Raw genomic sequence first — 14,298 nt, 5'->3', positions numbered from 1 at the left:
CGTAGGACACAACCAGTAAACACAGGCTATCGTGGTTTGCTTCCCGCCTTCCTTGTACCCCACTTTAGGAAAGCATGGACCCCCAACTGCACACATCACTGTGGCCAAACACCAGGACTCACTCCCTCTGCCACATCAGAAAGCGCCTAAGTCTACCGCCTAAGTCTACCACCCTGAACACGCCCAATCCCATCTGATCTCAGAAGCTAAGCAGGAGGGGCCTGGTTAGTGCTTGGATGGGAGAAGGCCTAAAAGGCTTCCCAGGAAGTCAGAGTTGTCCGACCACTCACTGCTGGTGACGAGCCCAACTCACTGGTCCCACTTCTCCTGTCTGGACGGACAGCCATGTGCTCCCCAACCCATGACTCAGGCCCTTTGCCCCATCCTGACTCTAATACCAAGGGACAAGGTCAGGGTCTTGACCTTCCATCGCAGCCCCAGCTCAGCCTCACGCCCCACCCCCTACATAGAAGTTTCTAGATCCACTGCCACAAGAAAGTTCTCTGCTGTGGGCTTGGGAGCAGTGATTCTGCCAAGACATCAACATCAAACAGAGACCCTCTGCCGGCCACCGTGCAGGACCCCGAGATGCTCCTCCAACACCAGCCTTTGTGCTCGGACCCGCTCACTCATCTTGCGTCAGAGTCCCAGGCAGGCTTCCTCCACTGGTCTACACGGACCCTTCGTGAAATTAGAAAAAGTACCTGCCCTGAGTGGCAGAACTGGGGGGTGAGGGCGATGCCCAAAGAGCTAAAAGCACCTCTGAGAAGGAGAAAGGGGACCCTTCCTGGAGGAACAGCAGCCACCCTGCACCACTGCTACCATCATTAGACTCTACTGCTGAAGTCACGCCAAGCCAGCTGCCCTGTGCAAGATCTCTGGGCTTATTAACAAGAACAAGAGCTACAGCCTTTGTGCTGAGAAGAGGGATAGGGGGCGGTGGGGGGGGGCTGATGGAGCCAGGTTGGCCCAGGGACGAGAGCCGTTCCCTCCTCTTGGGCTGCGGAGCCCGGCAGAGGTGTTGCTACCTGAACTGGACCTGGAGAGATGGGAGAACGGCCCCAGGAAGGATGCGAGCAGACCCCGGGCAGAGGGGAGAAACCCGCCAAGGCAAGAAGCAGCACATTTCAGGCATTTGGAGGACTGTGGGCTTTTAATGAAGGGGCAGGAAACGGAGGGGATGGGAGAGATGAGGTCACTGTTCACTCCTTCTCGAGAATCCACCATGTGCTGGCACCGTGTAAGGCAGGGGGAGTCAGAACTAAGTAAAAATAAACCCTCACTGTCGGAAGTTATAAATGTAGCCTGGGAGAAAGAAACAGTTATAAAATGACAGAGCGATGCACACAACCTTCCAGGTCGTAGGGCCTATGGAAGGATGTGACCCACTAGGGGACTGGGGGGACCAGAGGAGGTGACGACCAGCTGGGTGGCTGGCAGGTGAGCTGGGGGCCGTGGGGGGAAAGGCAGGTGGCAGCCCGGGCGGGACCCGAGCTGGCGGCAAGCTGACCGGTGAGGGCTTGGCACACCGCGTTACCAAGAGAGGGGAAACCGCTACCTTAACAGGAAACTGGGTTTTCAGCCCCCAGGTGAAGGCGGATCAAACCACAGGGGAAGAGCTGAAGCTGCGCCGCAGCTCAAAACGCTCTGCAGCAGGCTGGAGGGCGAGAGGTGCGGAGGTCAGTGGGTCACTTGGAAGCAAGTAGCAACAGTCTGTCCAGCGACGGCGTCCAGGGAACCTCCCGGAGGGCGGAGTCTCCTTGACCCGGAAACACCGTGCTCGGTACCACGAAGACTGCCCATTTCCAAAACAGAAGTGGGAGCCCTCTGGATGCAGTGTTTTCAACATGATTTTACTTCCCTTTTGATGTGTCACTGGCATTTTACACATGGCCTACTTTTTCAAAGAGTCCGATTTTCTTTTGCTCATGCTTAAAAAAAGTCTTTCAGAAATCTCACACAGCATGTTTGTCATAGTACGGACCATAAAGTCGGGAGGTCTCTGCCTTGGGTGACCACTGTCTCCATCTGGCCCCAGGTCCTGACGTCCCATTTGATTCAGCACTTGTTCCACACAAGGGTATCCCTGTTTAACAGATGAAGGGTCTGCCCTTTCTCTCCCACAGCCTTCACGCAGACCACCTGCTCAGAAGTCCCAGGGGAGCAAGAGCTCCATTAGCATCTTCCAACAAAGGCCCCTTCAATCAAGTGAGACTTTGCTGGACGGACGCTGCAAAGTGGCCCAGTGTCCTTGGCACTGGGTTGGGAGGATTCCAGGTGCACCTGCATCATGCATCAGCCACCCGAGCCCGGAGGCAGGTCTTCAGGGCTGCAGCCTCAAGCAGCCTCCGAGGGGCTGGGAAGCCCACCCAGCAGGGCACCGGTCGCCCCCAACAGCATCAGCTACTCTGACCAACGCCCCGCCCCTCCCCCCGCCTACCGTGACCCCATCCCAGGCCAAGTGACCCAGACAGCCTCCTGTGGCTCCAGACTATAAATCCGAATCGCAGCATGTCCAATCCTGTATCATTCCTACCACATCCAAGTTTCAGACAATGCCACTTATGAAAACTCTCCTTCCTCCTCCACCCATCAGGGCTCCCAGCTCCTACCCAGCCCTCCTCCTGTGAAGGGAGAACTGGGGTCCTGTAAGCAAGAGGTCCCCAACCTGCCAGGTGTAATGCCTGATGATCTGAGGTGGGCTGATGTATACTGCTACTAATAATAGAAAGTGTACAATAAACGCAATGTACTTGAATCATCCCCTAACCATCCCCCTCATCGCCTCCCCCCATCCATGGGAAAACTCTTCCATGACACTGGTCCCTGACGTCAGAAACGCTGGGGACAGCTGCTGTGAGGCGCAGAGGTGCAGGGGACATTCAGTGACAGGGGCTGGGGGAAAAGGGGGCCTGCTGGGTCGGGGTTCAGGACGACACGGAGAAAAGGGTCAAACTCCGGGGAGTGAGGAGCACACAGGATGCTACAACAGCGGCCGCTCGCAGCTGCGCCCCTGCTGCCCTCAGGACACGTGACGGCCGCCGGTGGGCCAGAGTCAGCCTGGGGTCCTGTCCGACCCCAGGAAACCGCTCTCCTGGCTCCCTGCTTTCTGCTAGTGTACCGTGACGGAGGCGACTAGAGAGGAGGTGCTCCGGATACCGTGGAAGAACCTTCAGGTCACCAGGCAAACGACAGGGCGAGAGCCGGCGCCCTTCTGCTGGGAGAGGCCAGCGTGGGGTGGCCCCGCTCGGTCCCCTAACCCTCCCAGGGCCACCCCCTCACCGGCAAACGGGTCTCTGGAGAACGGTGGCCCCCGGGAGAGGAGAGGGAAGGAGGCGGGCAGACGGGTGTGTGCGGAATTCACCGAACTGGGACAGCGAAGGGCAGAACCGGATTCAGAGCTTCTGACTCATTTTCTGGAACCCAGTCCGTGAATCCGCGACATTATGTCTTTCCACTGAACATCTTGAGGCATTATCTGTAACTCCTCTCTAATCTGTCCCCGAGAAATGATCCCTTCTCTTCTCATATAAATGAAACAATTCAAGGCTCAGCTCTGCTTGGCTCTTATAAGATTTGGAGCTCAATTCCCCTCCAATTTTAACCTCAGATCTTCTGAACAGGCTGAAAAACATAATCTGAATCCATTTCAATTTTTTTTTATGAAGAGTTTTGGATAAAACAAAATGAAAATGAATTTAAGGAAAAGTGACTGAAATTTTCCAAATCCAGTTTCTTCCTTCCAAACCCTAACATTTGATGCAGAGTCAGCACGAACGATAGGCATTTTTTTTTGACATAAAACACAATCTACTAGTCAGTGTGCAAATGCAGAAGGAGAAAAACCAACCGGCCCAGTTCTGTTTTCGATTCTGGTGTGTGTTAAGTAGTAGAAGAAAAACACTAAAAAAGTAAGATGCCTCCGTCTCCAGTAAATGTCTCGTTTAGTAAGAGGAAAGTAAAACATTAAGCATTGGTTCAGGCGCATGGTAAACCGCTCGGGGGCTTCGCAGTCAAATGAGAAAGAAGCTGCAGGTGAGGTGCGTCTCCCCGCCCAGCACCTGGAGCTCAGGCTGACGGCAGCGCCCCAGAGAGCATCATTTCCTGCTGACATGACTCAGAAAGCTAACCCTCAGTCAGTCATCTGGGCACATCGAAGCATGAGATTTTTTTTTTTTTAATATTTCTCCGATATTGAACGTACATCAATTTTATTTATTTATAGGCGATACTGCAGCATCAGTTTCAGGGCCCCAAAATAAAGCAAATATCATCATACACTGAGCCACACAAACTCTGGCTTCCCAGGACTCATCACATAGTTGTTTCTAGTCTATTAGATGTGCAACAGTTATAAAGAGTCCATATATTAGTTATTTACAGTCTGTTGGATGTGCAATAGCATTCTTTTTTAAAAAGTGTAAATACCTTAATTTAAAAATACGTTCCTGCTAAAAAATGATGATGTCAACCATCATCTGACAACACAGAGTTGCCACAAACTTTCCATTTGTTTTTTAAAAAAGGCAGTTATCTGGGAAGCACAATAAAGTCAGATATGCCTGGATATCTTGTTGGTCATTTCGCCAGGTGCAAGTCATTAATAACTTAGTGATTGCTTTGCTAAATAACTCAAAGCAGGCATGGTGCGACTTCTTCCCTGGGGATCCAGTGGCTAAGCTCCACGTTCCCAGTGCAGGGGCCCCGGGTTCGATCCCTGTTCAGGGAACAAGATCCCACATGCCACAACTTAAAGTTCTCACGCTGCAACTAAAGGTCCCACATGCTGCAACTGAAAAAAGATCTCGCATTCCACAACTCAGACCCAGAACCACCTAATAAGTAAGTATTGGAAGGAAAAAACCAGGCCTGGTAGCAGGACAACATTGAGAAGAGGTCTGACCAACGGCAGTCAGGGGCTTCAGCGGGGTATGGGAGGACGAGCTGAGGGGGCAGAGCGAGCCTCGTCACGCAGGGTCTCCAGGGCCAGGCTGAGGCCTGAGCGCCACTACAGGCCGCCGTCCCAGGGACTCAGACAAGGAGCCAGGGCTTCGACGAGGCGACGCCAGCAGCCAGCACGGCGCTCGTGGTTCAACCCCATGGGGTATCCAACATGAACAGGGTGTCCTGAGAGGGGGCCAGGGGTCTGTTTTAGCACCACTGGCATACATGGTGGGCAACTGGTAGCCCTTCAGGATTTAAGAATTAGCGTTTCCTGTTTCCATTCAACAGGCAACTCAAACTAGATCAACTTCTGCTACAACCTTTAGGCCAAAAGTTCAAAAGGGCTTTCTTCGAAATCTGGTTCAAATTCTAGCTCCCAGCAGCTCTAATCCTCACTCTGCCCCCAGGTCTAATAACTTAGGGCAACCCACTGTCAAGAGTCAATAAGGCTGACTGAAAAATACAGGCATACCAGGTGCAACACCCAGAATTAAAAAGCTGAAACACCCCCCAAATGATCAGGCTTCCAGTGCTTCTGTAAGTGCCACAGGAATCACCAAATCTCTTAATTCCAAAATTACACATGTCAAAAAATACCCAGTTCTCCCAGGAACAAAATGATCCTTTGTTTCCCTCAGCTAGAGTTGATTAAAAAAAAAAGCCAACAGGAATATATTAAAATGAACACAAACATATTCTCAAACTTATTTTTCTGCTGCAGAAAAACAGAAACATCTGAATCTAATTTCTTCATTAAATCAACTCATGGGAAGGCCAAGCCAGCCCAGCTGAGACCAAGGTCTATACCCCTGCAAGAATGTGGGCCCTGAACCGGTTGTATCTGCATTGTCCACTCAGCCAGAAACTGGTGGAGGGGGCAGCAATCTCCGCTTTAAGAAACCACTCCCCCTCCCTCCGGGTGATTCCCATGGACGCCTGAATTCAAAAAGTTTCTGCTTAAACTCCAGAAACCTACACAACAAAGCAAACATACCTGGCTCCGAAGATGTCCTTCTTGGCGAGATCGATTCCAGAAACAACCTTCACTCTGAGAATACGGGACTCTCCCTGTTGGAGAGGGGAAAAAAATAGATTAAAAAACAAGACTTTTGATCCATCATTTTCACACCCAGTACACAAAGTCAATGATTCCTCTTCAGTCTACTGGTGGGATCTGAAACAAAGCAACGGGCGATCCTCCTTAGACTAAATTCCAAAGGCAATATTCCTGTTCTAGAATCCTACAACACTTAGAATATACTGCAAAGATTGAATAAGCAAGTGAATGTCCTACAACCCTCAACATTTAGAGCAACCAAGTTAATTAAGCACAAGTTTAATTCAAACTAGGTCATGCTGATCAATTATTTCTGCCATTGATAGGAAATATTTCCCAGCTGCAGCAGGAACACAGCTGCACGCATGAAACCACTGAGATGAACGCCCAAGTGCAACAAGATGCCATACATTTCATAAGTAATTCCTCCTTTGAAGTTAATGTACATGTGTGTGAGGGCTGAGAGAGGAATTTCACATGGTAAAAATCTCTTCTCAAAATTACAGCTTCAAAATGTCAGTGCTGGCAAGCAAAAATAACGTCTCGTACCAGTAAAAAGAAAGAAAAAGCATCATCCTAAATGGAAATGACCCCAAACCATCTCAGAAGCCATTTATTCACTCATCCACCCGCTTATTCATTCATTCCAAAGTTTTCTAAGCAGCTCCGAGGCAGGGGCATTGAGCTTGGACTTGAATATGCTGATGGTCTACTGAGAGGGATGAGCAAAGCGACAGCCCAGGACCATGCAGTGGGGCCATGCTGGGAGAAGTTCTAGTCTGTGGCTAAGACATTCGGGACAGATGAGATGGCTTACACGGAGGGGAAGACGGAAACCCAGGGTAACTCTCAGGTTTCGGTCACTAAGTCTTAACATAAATCGAAATAGAGGATTCAGTTGAATTCCAGGTGCCATAGGAAACAACCAGGTTGGGGAAAAAAAACAGATGACTAAATAGATAAATAGGAGAGACACTTGGTCTTGGCTAGATACTTGGGAGTTTTCAGTATAGAGCTGGTAGGTAGAGTTCAAGACGTGTGAAGCTATCCAAGAACAGTGAGAATGGAAAATAGCTCGGGATGGAGCCCTTGGGGACCCAAGTGCAGTGGGGCAAGAGAGAAATAATAGGGAATTTGTTTACCCTATGTGTTTAGAGAAGACATAGGTGAGGGAAAGCAACCCTTGAGTGACCTGTAGGTTCTGTCTTGTTAAAGGAGATGAAGGCAGGGTGAAATAAAACACGGAGCAAAAAGGGTGCCGAACCCTCGTCAACTAGCCGCTCAGATCAAGCAAACATTCATGCAATGGAACCCATGTTTGAGAACCTTTACTTCCCAGGATTCTTTATCCCTCCAACCGTCCACTCCAAACACAAGGCTGCTCACGTGCAAACACAACAGGGGAAGCAAACGTGTGTGTTTCTTACTCCCTTTCCAGTGAGGCCTGCATTTGAGTCTGACAGGATTTAATGTTTGCCAGTCTTCATGAAGGGCTTCCCTGGAGGCTCAGAGGCAAAGTGTCTGCCTGAAATGCGGGAGACCTGGGTTCTGTCGCTGGATTGGGAAGATCCCCTGGAGGAGGAAATGGTAACCCACACCAGTATTCTTGCCTAGAAAATCCCATGCACAGAAGAGCCTAGCACGCTACAGTCCATGGGGTCACAAAGAGTCGAACATGACCGAGCACTCATGCATGCAGTAGTACCCAGAGCGTACCAGTTGAGAACCACAGGTTAAAATGAAATCCTCATTTGCCAGGCAAAGAAGTTAAGACCTTACTTGAGGGAATAAGGAGCCACTCAGAAGAAGAAGTGAGGACAAGGAGATGAACGTATTTTTTCTATCACCTTGCCTCCCCCATCCCAGCTCTGCCGTCTTCCACCAATAACAGATCCTGCAAATCAGCAATTCTCCCCAACACCACTGTGCAGAGGGGGGATGTCGTCTGGAGCCCCCAGAGGACGGACAACGTTAGAGAAAAGCACTTCATCTCCAGGCTGGTCCTGGACGCTGGCTGAAGCAGATGTGTGATGTAGCAGCAGGAGGGTGAAAGGACCTGGGAGGGGAGGGGAGGGGGAGGAAGGGTCTGCAAAGCATAACTCCTTCCAAAGAGCGACTCGGAGCAGCTCACCTGGTTACGCACCAGCGGCTGATGCGGGGGCAACAGAGAAGGGACAGCGCGATGGAAGCCGAGACACAGCCGGTCACAGGCACAGAGGAGAAGACAAGGGTTCTGGTTGGAAATCCCCCGCTGCACAGCCTGTGCGGTTTCCAGAAATCCTGGACAGAGTCCCGGACTTTCCAGCAACTCCACAGGGGGCTCAACGGGACCCTGACTGGGGCTAAGGAATCAGATGAGCCCTGCTAACAGCAGTGCCCTTGGGTTTAACGCTGGGTGGATATTCTTCCATCGGACAGACCTGCTCTGCGAAAACATACATTTCAAAAATCAGAGAACATTTCTACGAATAAATGAATAAAAATAAGTTTAAGTTAAGGGATACTTCGAATTTTTTATGAAAACTGATGTATTCATTCAGTAAGCATGAACAACTGTTCTAAGATTTAGAGATACAGCCATGAAGCCAGACGGAAACTCTACCCCACTCTGCCCACCTTTTAGGGTCGAGAGTGTGCTGAACCACGTGGAGAAACAAATCCAGAGGGTCTGAACACATCAAACGTTTGTACACACACTGATTCAGCAAACACACTGTCACCGAGGAATCAATCCTAAGAAAATGAACACAGACACGTGCACCAAAATCCCAAAAGACTAGGTAGACTAGTCATTTATGTAGAAGACACAAAAGTAGACATTTAAATGTTCATGGCAATTCCATGCACTGGGCTATGGTACTGTCATTAAAAATGTGTGCACTGTGTCAGAATCTTCATTCATCCCATAAGTATGTATTAAGCCGCCACAGCCACCGGACTCACTACTCCGGGATACAGATGGGAGCAAAATGAAGCTCCCCCCACTTAAAGGAACCCACAGTCTAGCGAACAGAGAGGTGGGGTACAAGCAAATCCAAACAAGCAAGCCAGATGATTTCTGACGGTGGTGACTGCTCTGTCGACAACAGGACAGTTAAACAAAAAAGCGACCACGTCGAGGGAGGGAGGAGATCTATGACTGGCAGCTGGAGAGGTGGCATCCGAGCTGAAAGCTGAAGAAGACAGCAAGCAGATGGCGGGCTGCGGGGGGCTCAGGCAGAGACGCTGGCAGCTCCCACCGCCTCAGAGGACGAGTCCAGGGGAGAGGCTGGGGGGTGCCCAGCATGGCAGGTGGGGTCAGAGTGCGGCGGGGCCAGCCTCGGTGGGGGTGGGGGGCATAACTGCAACCACCTTTGGAAAGCTTCAAGCAGGACGGGGACAACATTTGACTGCAGTTTTTAAAAGACCCCTTCAGTTGCTGGGGGACAGTCACTTCAGGGGACCAGGAGCAGGGAGACCAATTGTAAGGAGATCTGGAAAGAGAGGGTGGGGTTTCACATACGGTGGAGATGGAGAGGGGACCCGATTTTGCCCACAAAGTCATGTTCAAAATAAACTGTTTTTCTTTTCGGTTTATACAACTGAGTTAGAGGCCAGCACGTTGCTGAACAGGCTGTTTCCTCTTTCCACTAGGACTGGCAAGTAGACTACATTTCCCAGCACACCTTGCGGTTGGGTGCACTCGTGCGACTACGTTCTGGCCAATGAGATGTGGGCGGAAATGACGGCTGCATTTTCCAGACAGGGTCCGTAAGACCCGCCCACTCACCCTCCTCCAATCTCGACCCCCTTCCCCTGCCCAACGGAGGACGTTATGAAGGCCAAGAAGGGGGTACTCTGCTGCCTCACTCTGCCCCGTCCACCGTCACCTGCTGACCCCTCCCAGGCAGTGAAGTGCAAACACACTTGCATAGCTTATTCTCACTGAAAGCTGAAGGTTGCTTTAGCAGTTAGCCTGTGCTCACAATACAGTCGCATTTTAAAATAACTATCAATTATATATACAGGCACACGAAAAGCCCTAGAATTATCTCTGGATAATGGATAACTTCTTTCTGCTTATTTGCATTTTTATTTCCTTTTGAAACGTTAAATATTTTTGTTTGGAAACTACATTTTTGTAGAAACTTCAGAAAATACATAAGGGGGAAAATCAGAAAATTTAAAATCACAGGCTTAGGAATACAGGCCTCCATATTTCTGAAATGAAGAAATTTTGTCCCAAGAAAACACAGCTGCATGTTGTCTTTTAGCCAACTTGCAAAGGCATAGAGGTGTCTATCTGGAGGACATGAAAAGAGTTCTCATGTAATATGGAGTCAAAAGCTGGGAGATAAAAGGGGAGAGGGCCTTTACTGAGAGATTCCTATTTACAAGCTGCGGTTGCAGGAAATTTCACTTTGCCCTGAACTTTAGGAGCAGGAGAGCAGGGAAGAGAATGCTACTCTAAAAAAATAGTTTTTTACACACGGGTTTCAGACATTCACTAAAAACTTCTTATCTTTGCTTCCTCCCAATAACAAGTTTGCACACAGATAAGCAGCCATCGTCACTCTGCAAGGAAACACATGACCAGGTATATGACTCATTTATCAGATGCAGTGGGCCCCACGCCGAGCAGTTACACTCTCTGAAGCATTTTATTACTTTCATAAAATCTATGCGTGACATTTTAGTCCCTGGTTATGACTCCCCAGAATCAAATATTTAACTAAGGTGGATTATGACAATGAAAATATCTGGAGATGGATTGTATGAGGCAGAGAAGTGAGGCCAGATAACTCAGGCTCTCCCATGACTTTGAGGGTTTCTCCCGTTCTATTAATCAACTGTCCTGCATTGTTATTTGGTAACAAGGATGAGTCTCTGCACTTGACATATATTTCTCTTTCCCACTTAATTTTCTAATTCATCGAGACATTAAACAAGATAAGGCGCAAAAACCATAAAATGGATGGTATTCTGAAGGCTCATTTTGTAAGTCAGTTGTTTACAAATTCAGTTCAGTTCAGGTGCTCAGTTGTGTCCAACTCTCTGTGACCCCATGTACCACAGCACACCAGGCCTCCCCGTCCATCATCAACTCCTGGAGTTTACCCAAACTTATGTCCATTGAGTCAGTGATGCCATCCAACCATTTCATCCTCTGTCATCCCCTTTTCCTCCCTTCTTCAATCTTTCCCAGCATCAGGGTCTTTTCAGATGAGTCAGCTCTTTGCATCAGGTGGCCAAAGTACTGGAGTTTCAGCTTCAGCATCAGTCCTTCCAATGAACACTAAGGACTGATCTCCTTTAGGATGGACTGGTTGGATCTCCTTGCAGTCCAAGGGACTCTCAAGAGTCTTCTCCAACACCACAGTTCAAAAGCATCAATTCTCCAGTGCTTAGCTTTCTTTATAATCCAACTCTCACATCCATACATGACCACTGGAAAAACCATAGCTTTGACAAGACGGACCTTTGTTGGCAAAGTAATGTCTCTGCTTTTTAATATGCTGTCTAGGTTGGTCATAACTTTCCTTCCAAGGAGTAAGCGTCTTTTAATTTCATGGCTGCGGTCACCATCGGCAGTGATTTTGGAGCCCCAAAAAATAAAGTCTGACACTGTTTCCACTGTCTCATCTATTTGCCATGAACAACTCAGTAGCCTGCTCATATAAACTGTGTGCAAATGGTGACCAGATTCCCATGCCCACCCACAAAACCTCTTAAATACACGATCTATCAAAGTGGTTCCTTTGGTAAAAATAAATCTCAAGTCCGACTCAACACAAGACACTAGAATTGACCTTTTCTGCTATGAATCTGCTTTGAGAAGGTGAACTTTTATACTTTATTTCCTATTATATTTTATTCCCAATTCTTAACAATGGCAAATGATTCCCACCCCAAAAGGTGGTATCTGGGTTGAGAAATAGTAGTCTTACTCCACAGGGATCCACTGTGACCCTGCATATCACACACACCATCTGTCCATGTGGGCAAGGAAGTCTGGCGCCAGGGACTTACCTCTTGATTGTTCTCCCCTAAATTAATTTATGTCTTTACCTTCCATATTCTATAGTATATTTGTAGTTCTAGTTATTTTCTAGTTATTATTAACACTTGCAGTAAACACTCTAGATTAAAAGAGATAACTGATAATTCTGTACCTAAATTAATTTATGTCTTTACCTTCCATATTCTACAGTGTATTTATAGTTCTAGTCATTATCTACTTATTATTAACACTTGCAGTAAACACTCTAGATTAAAAGAGATAATTGATAATTTTGTACCACTCAGGTATCTAAGTTATATATACATCAACTAACTTTAGTTGCCTTGAAAAATAAATGACATGGGGGAAGTGTCCACGTGGTGCCTGATACCCGGAAGATACTGTTAATCTCTCCATTTCCACCTGGCTCTTGCCCCAACTAGGAGACAAGATCCTGTTCCGTATATTTTTCAAAAGCTTTCGCACTGGCCCTCACCCCACATTCTCATCATCGCCAACTCTTGCTGTGTCCTGTCCTCTTTACCCCTTTCTGCCCTTCTGCCCCCGTTCCTGTCCCCTGAACCTGTTCCCCTGTCCACTCTCTTGAGGGGTTCCCTGATCTCACAAAGCTGGTAACTTTTCTCCCTCTCTCCCTGTGCGTTCTCCACTTGACCTAATGACACACCCAACAACAAAAAGATGTGCTGAGTGATTCATCTTCAAGGCATTTTGCTGGCAGAAAGGAGAAGCGCAAAACTGAGCAAGATAATCTTCCCTGCTGCTCGGGGCCTATCAGTCAACTGCGGGGTTTAGGCACAGGCATACCTGAAATACGCCTAGAATACAGGGCTGACACAGAGGTGAAAGACGTGTGATGAGAACAAAGATAGGGCGGAAAACAAGAGCAGCTCAATACCAAGACTACACGCCCAGCGCACTCACACAATCATGACGACAGCAAACGCCCCGGGGGACCCACCAGACTGTCTGCGGTAGCTGTTCCCCCGTGTCAGCCCGACACACAACATACGAAACAAGCAGAAGTCCCAAGGATATCAGTTGTGGAAAAAGCTGCAGAAACATCAGATTCCGCACAATCTAAATTTCGTAACTGCTACTAGATTATAGCCATTCTTCTACCCAACAAACAGGAAGAAATGAAAAGGACGGCCCTCCAGAGCAGCATCAATTTGAACACACAAGGTGACTGACTTTCAGAAATTATGCTGTGTGGCTTTAAAATAGGTCCACAAATTCTTGAAATTCCTTGAAGAGGGAGGGCTTCATTTCTCTCCCTGGCAAGGGGTTGGACTTAGCCATGTCTTTCTAATAAGACTATGGGGGGGTGGGGGCCGGGAACCGTGTGTGACTTTGAAGATTGTGTCATAAAAGGCACTCTGGCTCACTCTGTCTCTGAGATCATTCATTCGGGGGAAACCAGACACTGCCACGCAGTGAGGACCCTCGAGAAGGCTGATGAGAGGAGAGGTCCCTGGAGGGAGGAACGGAGGGCTCCTGCTGACAGCCACGTGAAAGAACCTTCTTGGAAGGGGGTCCTCCAGCCCCACTTAAGCCCTGTGATGACAGCCCTCCTGGCTGACATCATGACCGCAACCTCATGACAGATCTTATATGCCAGCAAGGCGTGAGTCAGAGGGACCCAGCTAAGCCCATTTTGATCTCTTGATGTACAGAAACTATGAGCTAATAGCCCTTATCGTTTTAAGATGCTGAGTTTGGGGATAATCTGTTACACAGCAATAAAGAATTAACACACAGGGAGAATCCCACACAACGATGGGCGTCTAATTTATCTTCTTCCTAAATTGAGATTTTCCAGTAATTGGGACAATGTCTCAATACAAGAAAAAGAAGTAAAGGCTACTGCCATAAGTCATAAATCACTGTTGCCTTTTTTTGCTGTTGTTGTTAGACAGTCATATTCTCAACCAAACCTCATGGCTACACTGTCTAATATGGCTGCCACTAGCTATAAACAGCTATTTTAAATGTAATTAAAATCAGTTAGAATCCAGTTTCTTGGCAACACTAGCCATATTTTAAGTGCTCGACAGTCCCATATATATGCCTAGTGGCTACTGTACTGGGCAGCACAGAGAACGTCTCCATAATCACAGAAAGTCCTATGGGATGGTGCTGCTCTAAGGGCACCAATACAGGGCAAGAAGGGAGCAGCACCTGAATGATGCCCTGTGCCAGGGAAGAGAGGAAAGAAGGAGGGAGGGAGGGAGGGGCCGCTGTTCTTACCCTACTTACAACTTAGACCACAGCAGAAGAGTTAGACTATGGGACGCAG

The 14,298-nt window shown here is 48.4% G+C and overlaps 1 protein-coding gene across 3 annotated transcripts in view; it reads right to left on the bottom strand.

Annotated features, from left to right (window-relative positions):
- Nucleotides 1–14,298, bottom strand: part of NEDD4L (NEDD4 like E3 ubiquitin protein ligase) — a 368,536-nt gene that overhangs the window by 240,251 nt on the left and 113,987 nt on the right. For all 3 annotated transcript variants that reach the window (XM_088833450.1, XM_088833453.1, XM_088833454.1), the window contains exon 2: nucleotides 5,939–6,012. In XM_088833450.1, the coding sequence (XP_088689576.1) occupies nucleotides 5,939–6,012 (74 nt within the window). The remainder of the gene's footprint in view (nucleotides 1–5,938; nucleotides 6,013–14,298) is intronic.

This window comes from Moschus berezovskii, chromosome 28 (assembly GCF_049115385.1).
Source record: "Moschus berezovskii isolate FMDL1 chromosome 28, NW_MosBer_1.0, whole genome shotgun sequence".
NCBI classification, from domain to species: domain Eukaryota; kingdom Metazoa; phylum Chordata; class Mammalia; order Artiodactyla; family Moschidae; genus Moschus; species Moschus berezovskii.
The sequence above is the reverse complement of the archived record's forward strand: the minus strand, read 5'-3'. Positions and strand labels throughout refer to the sequence as shown.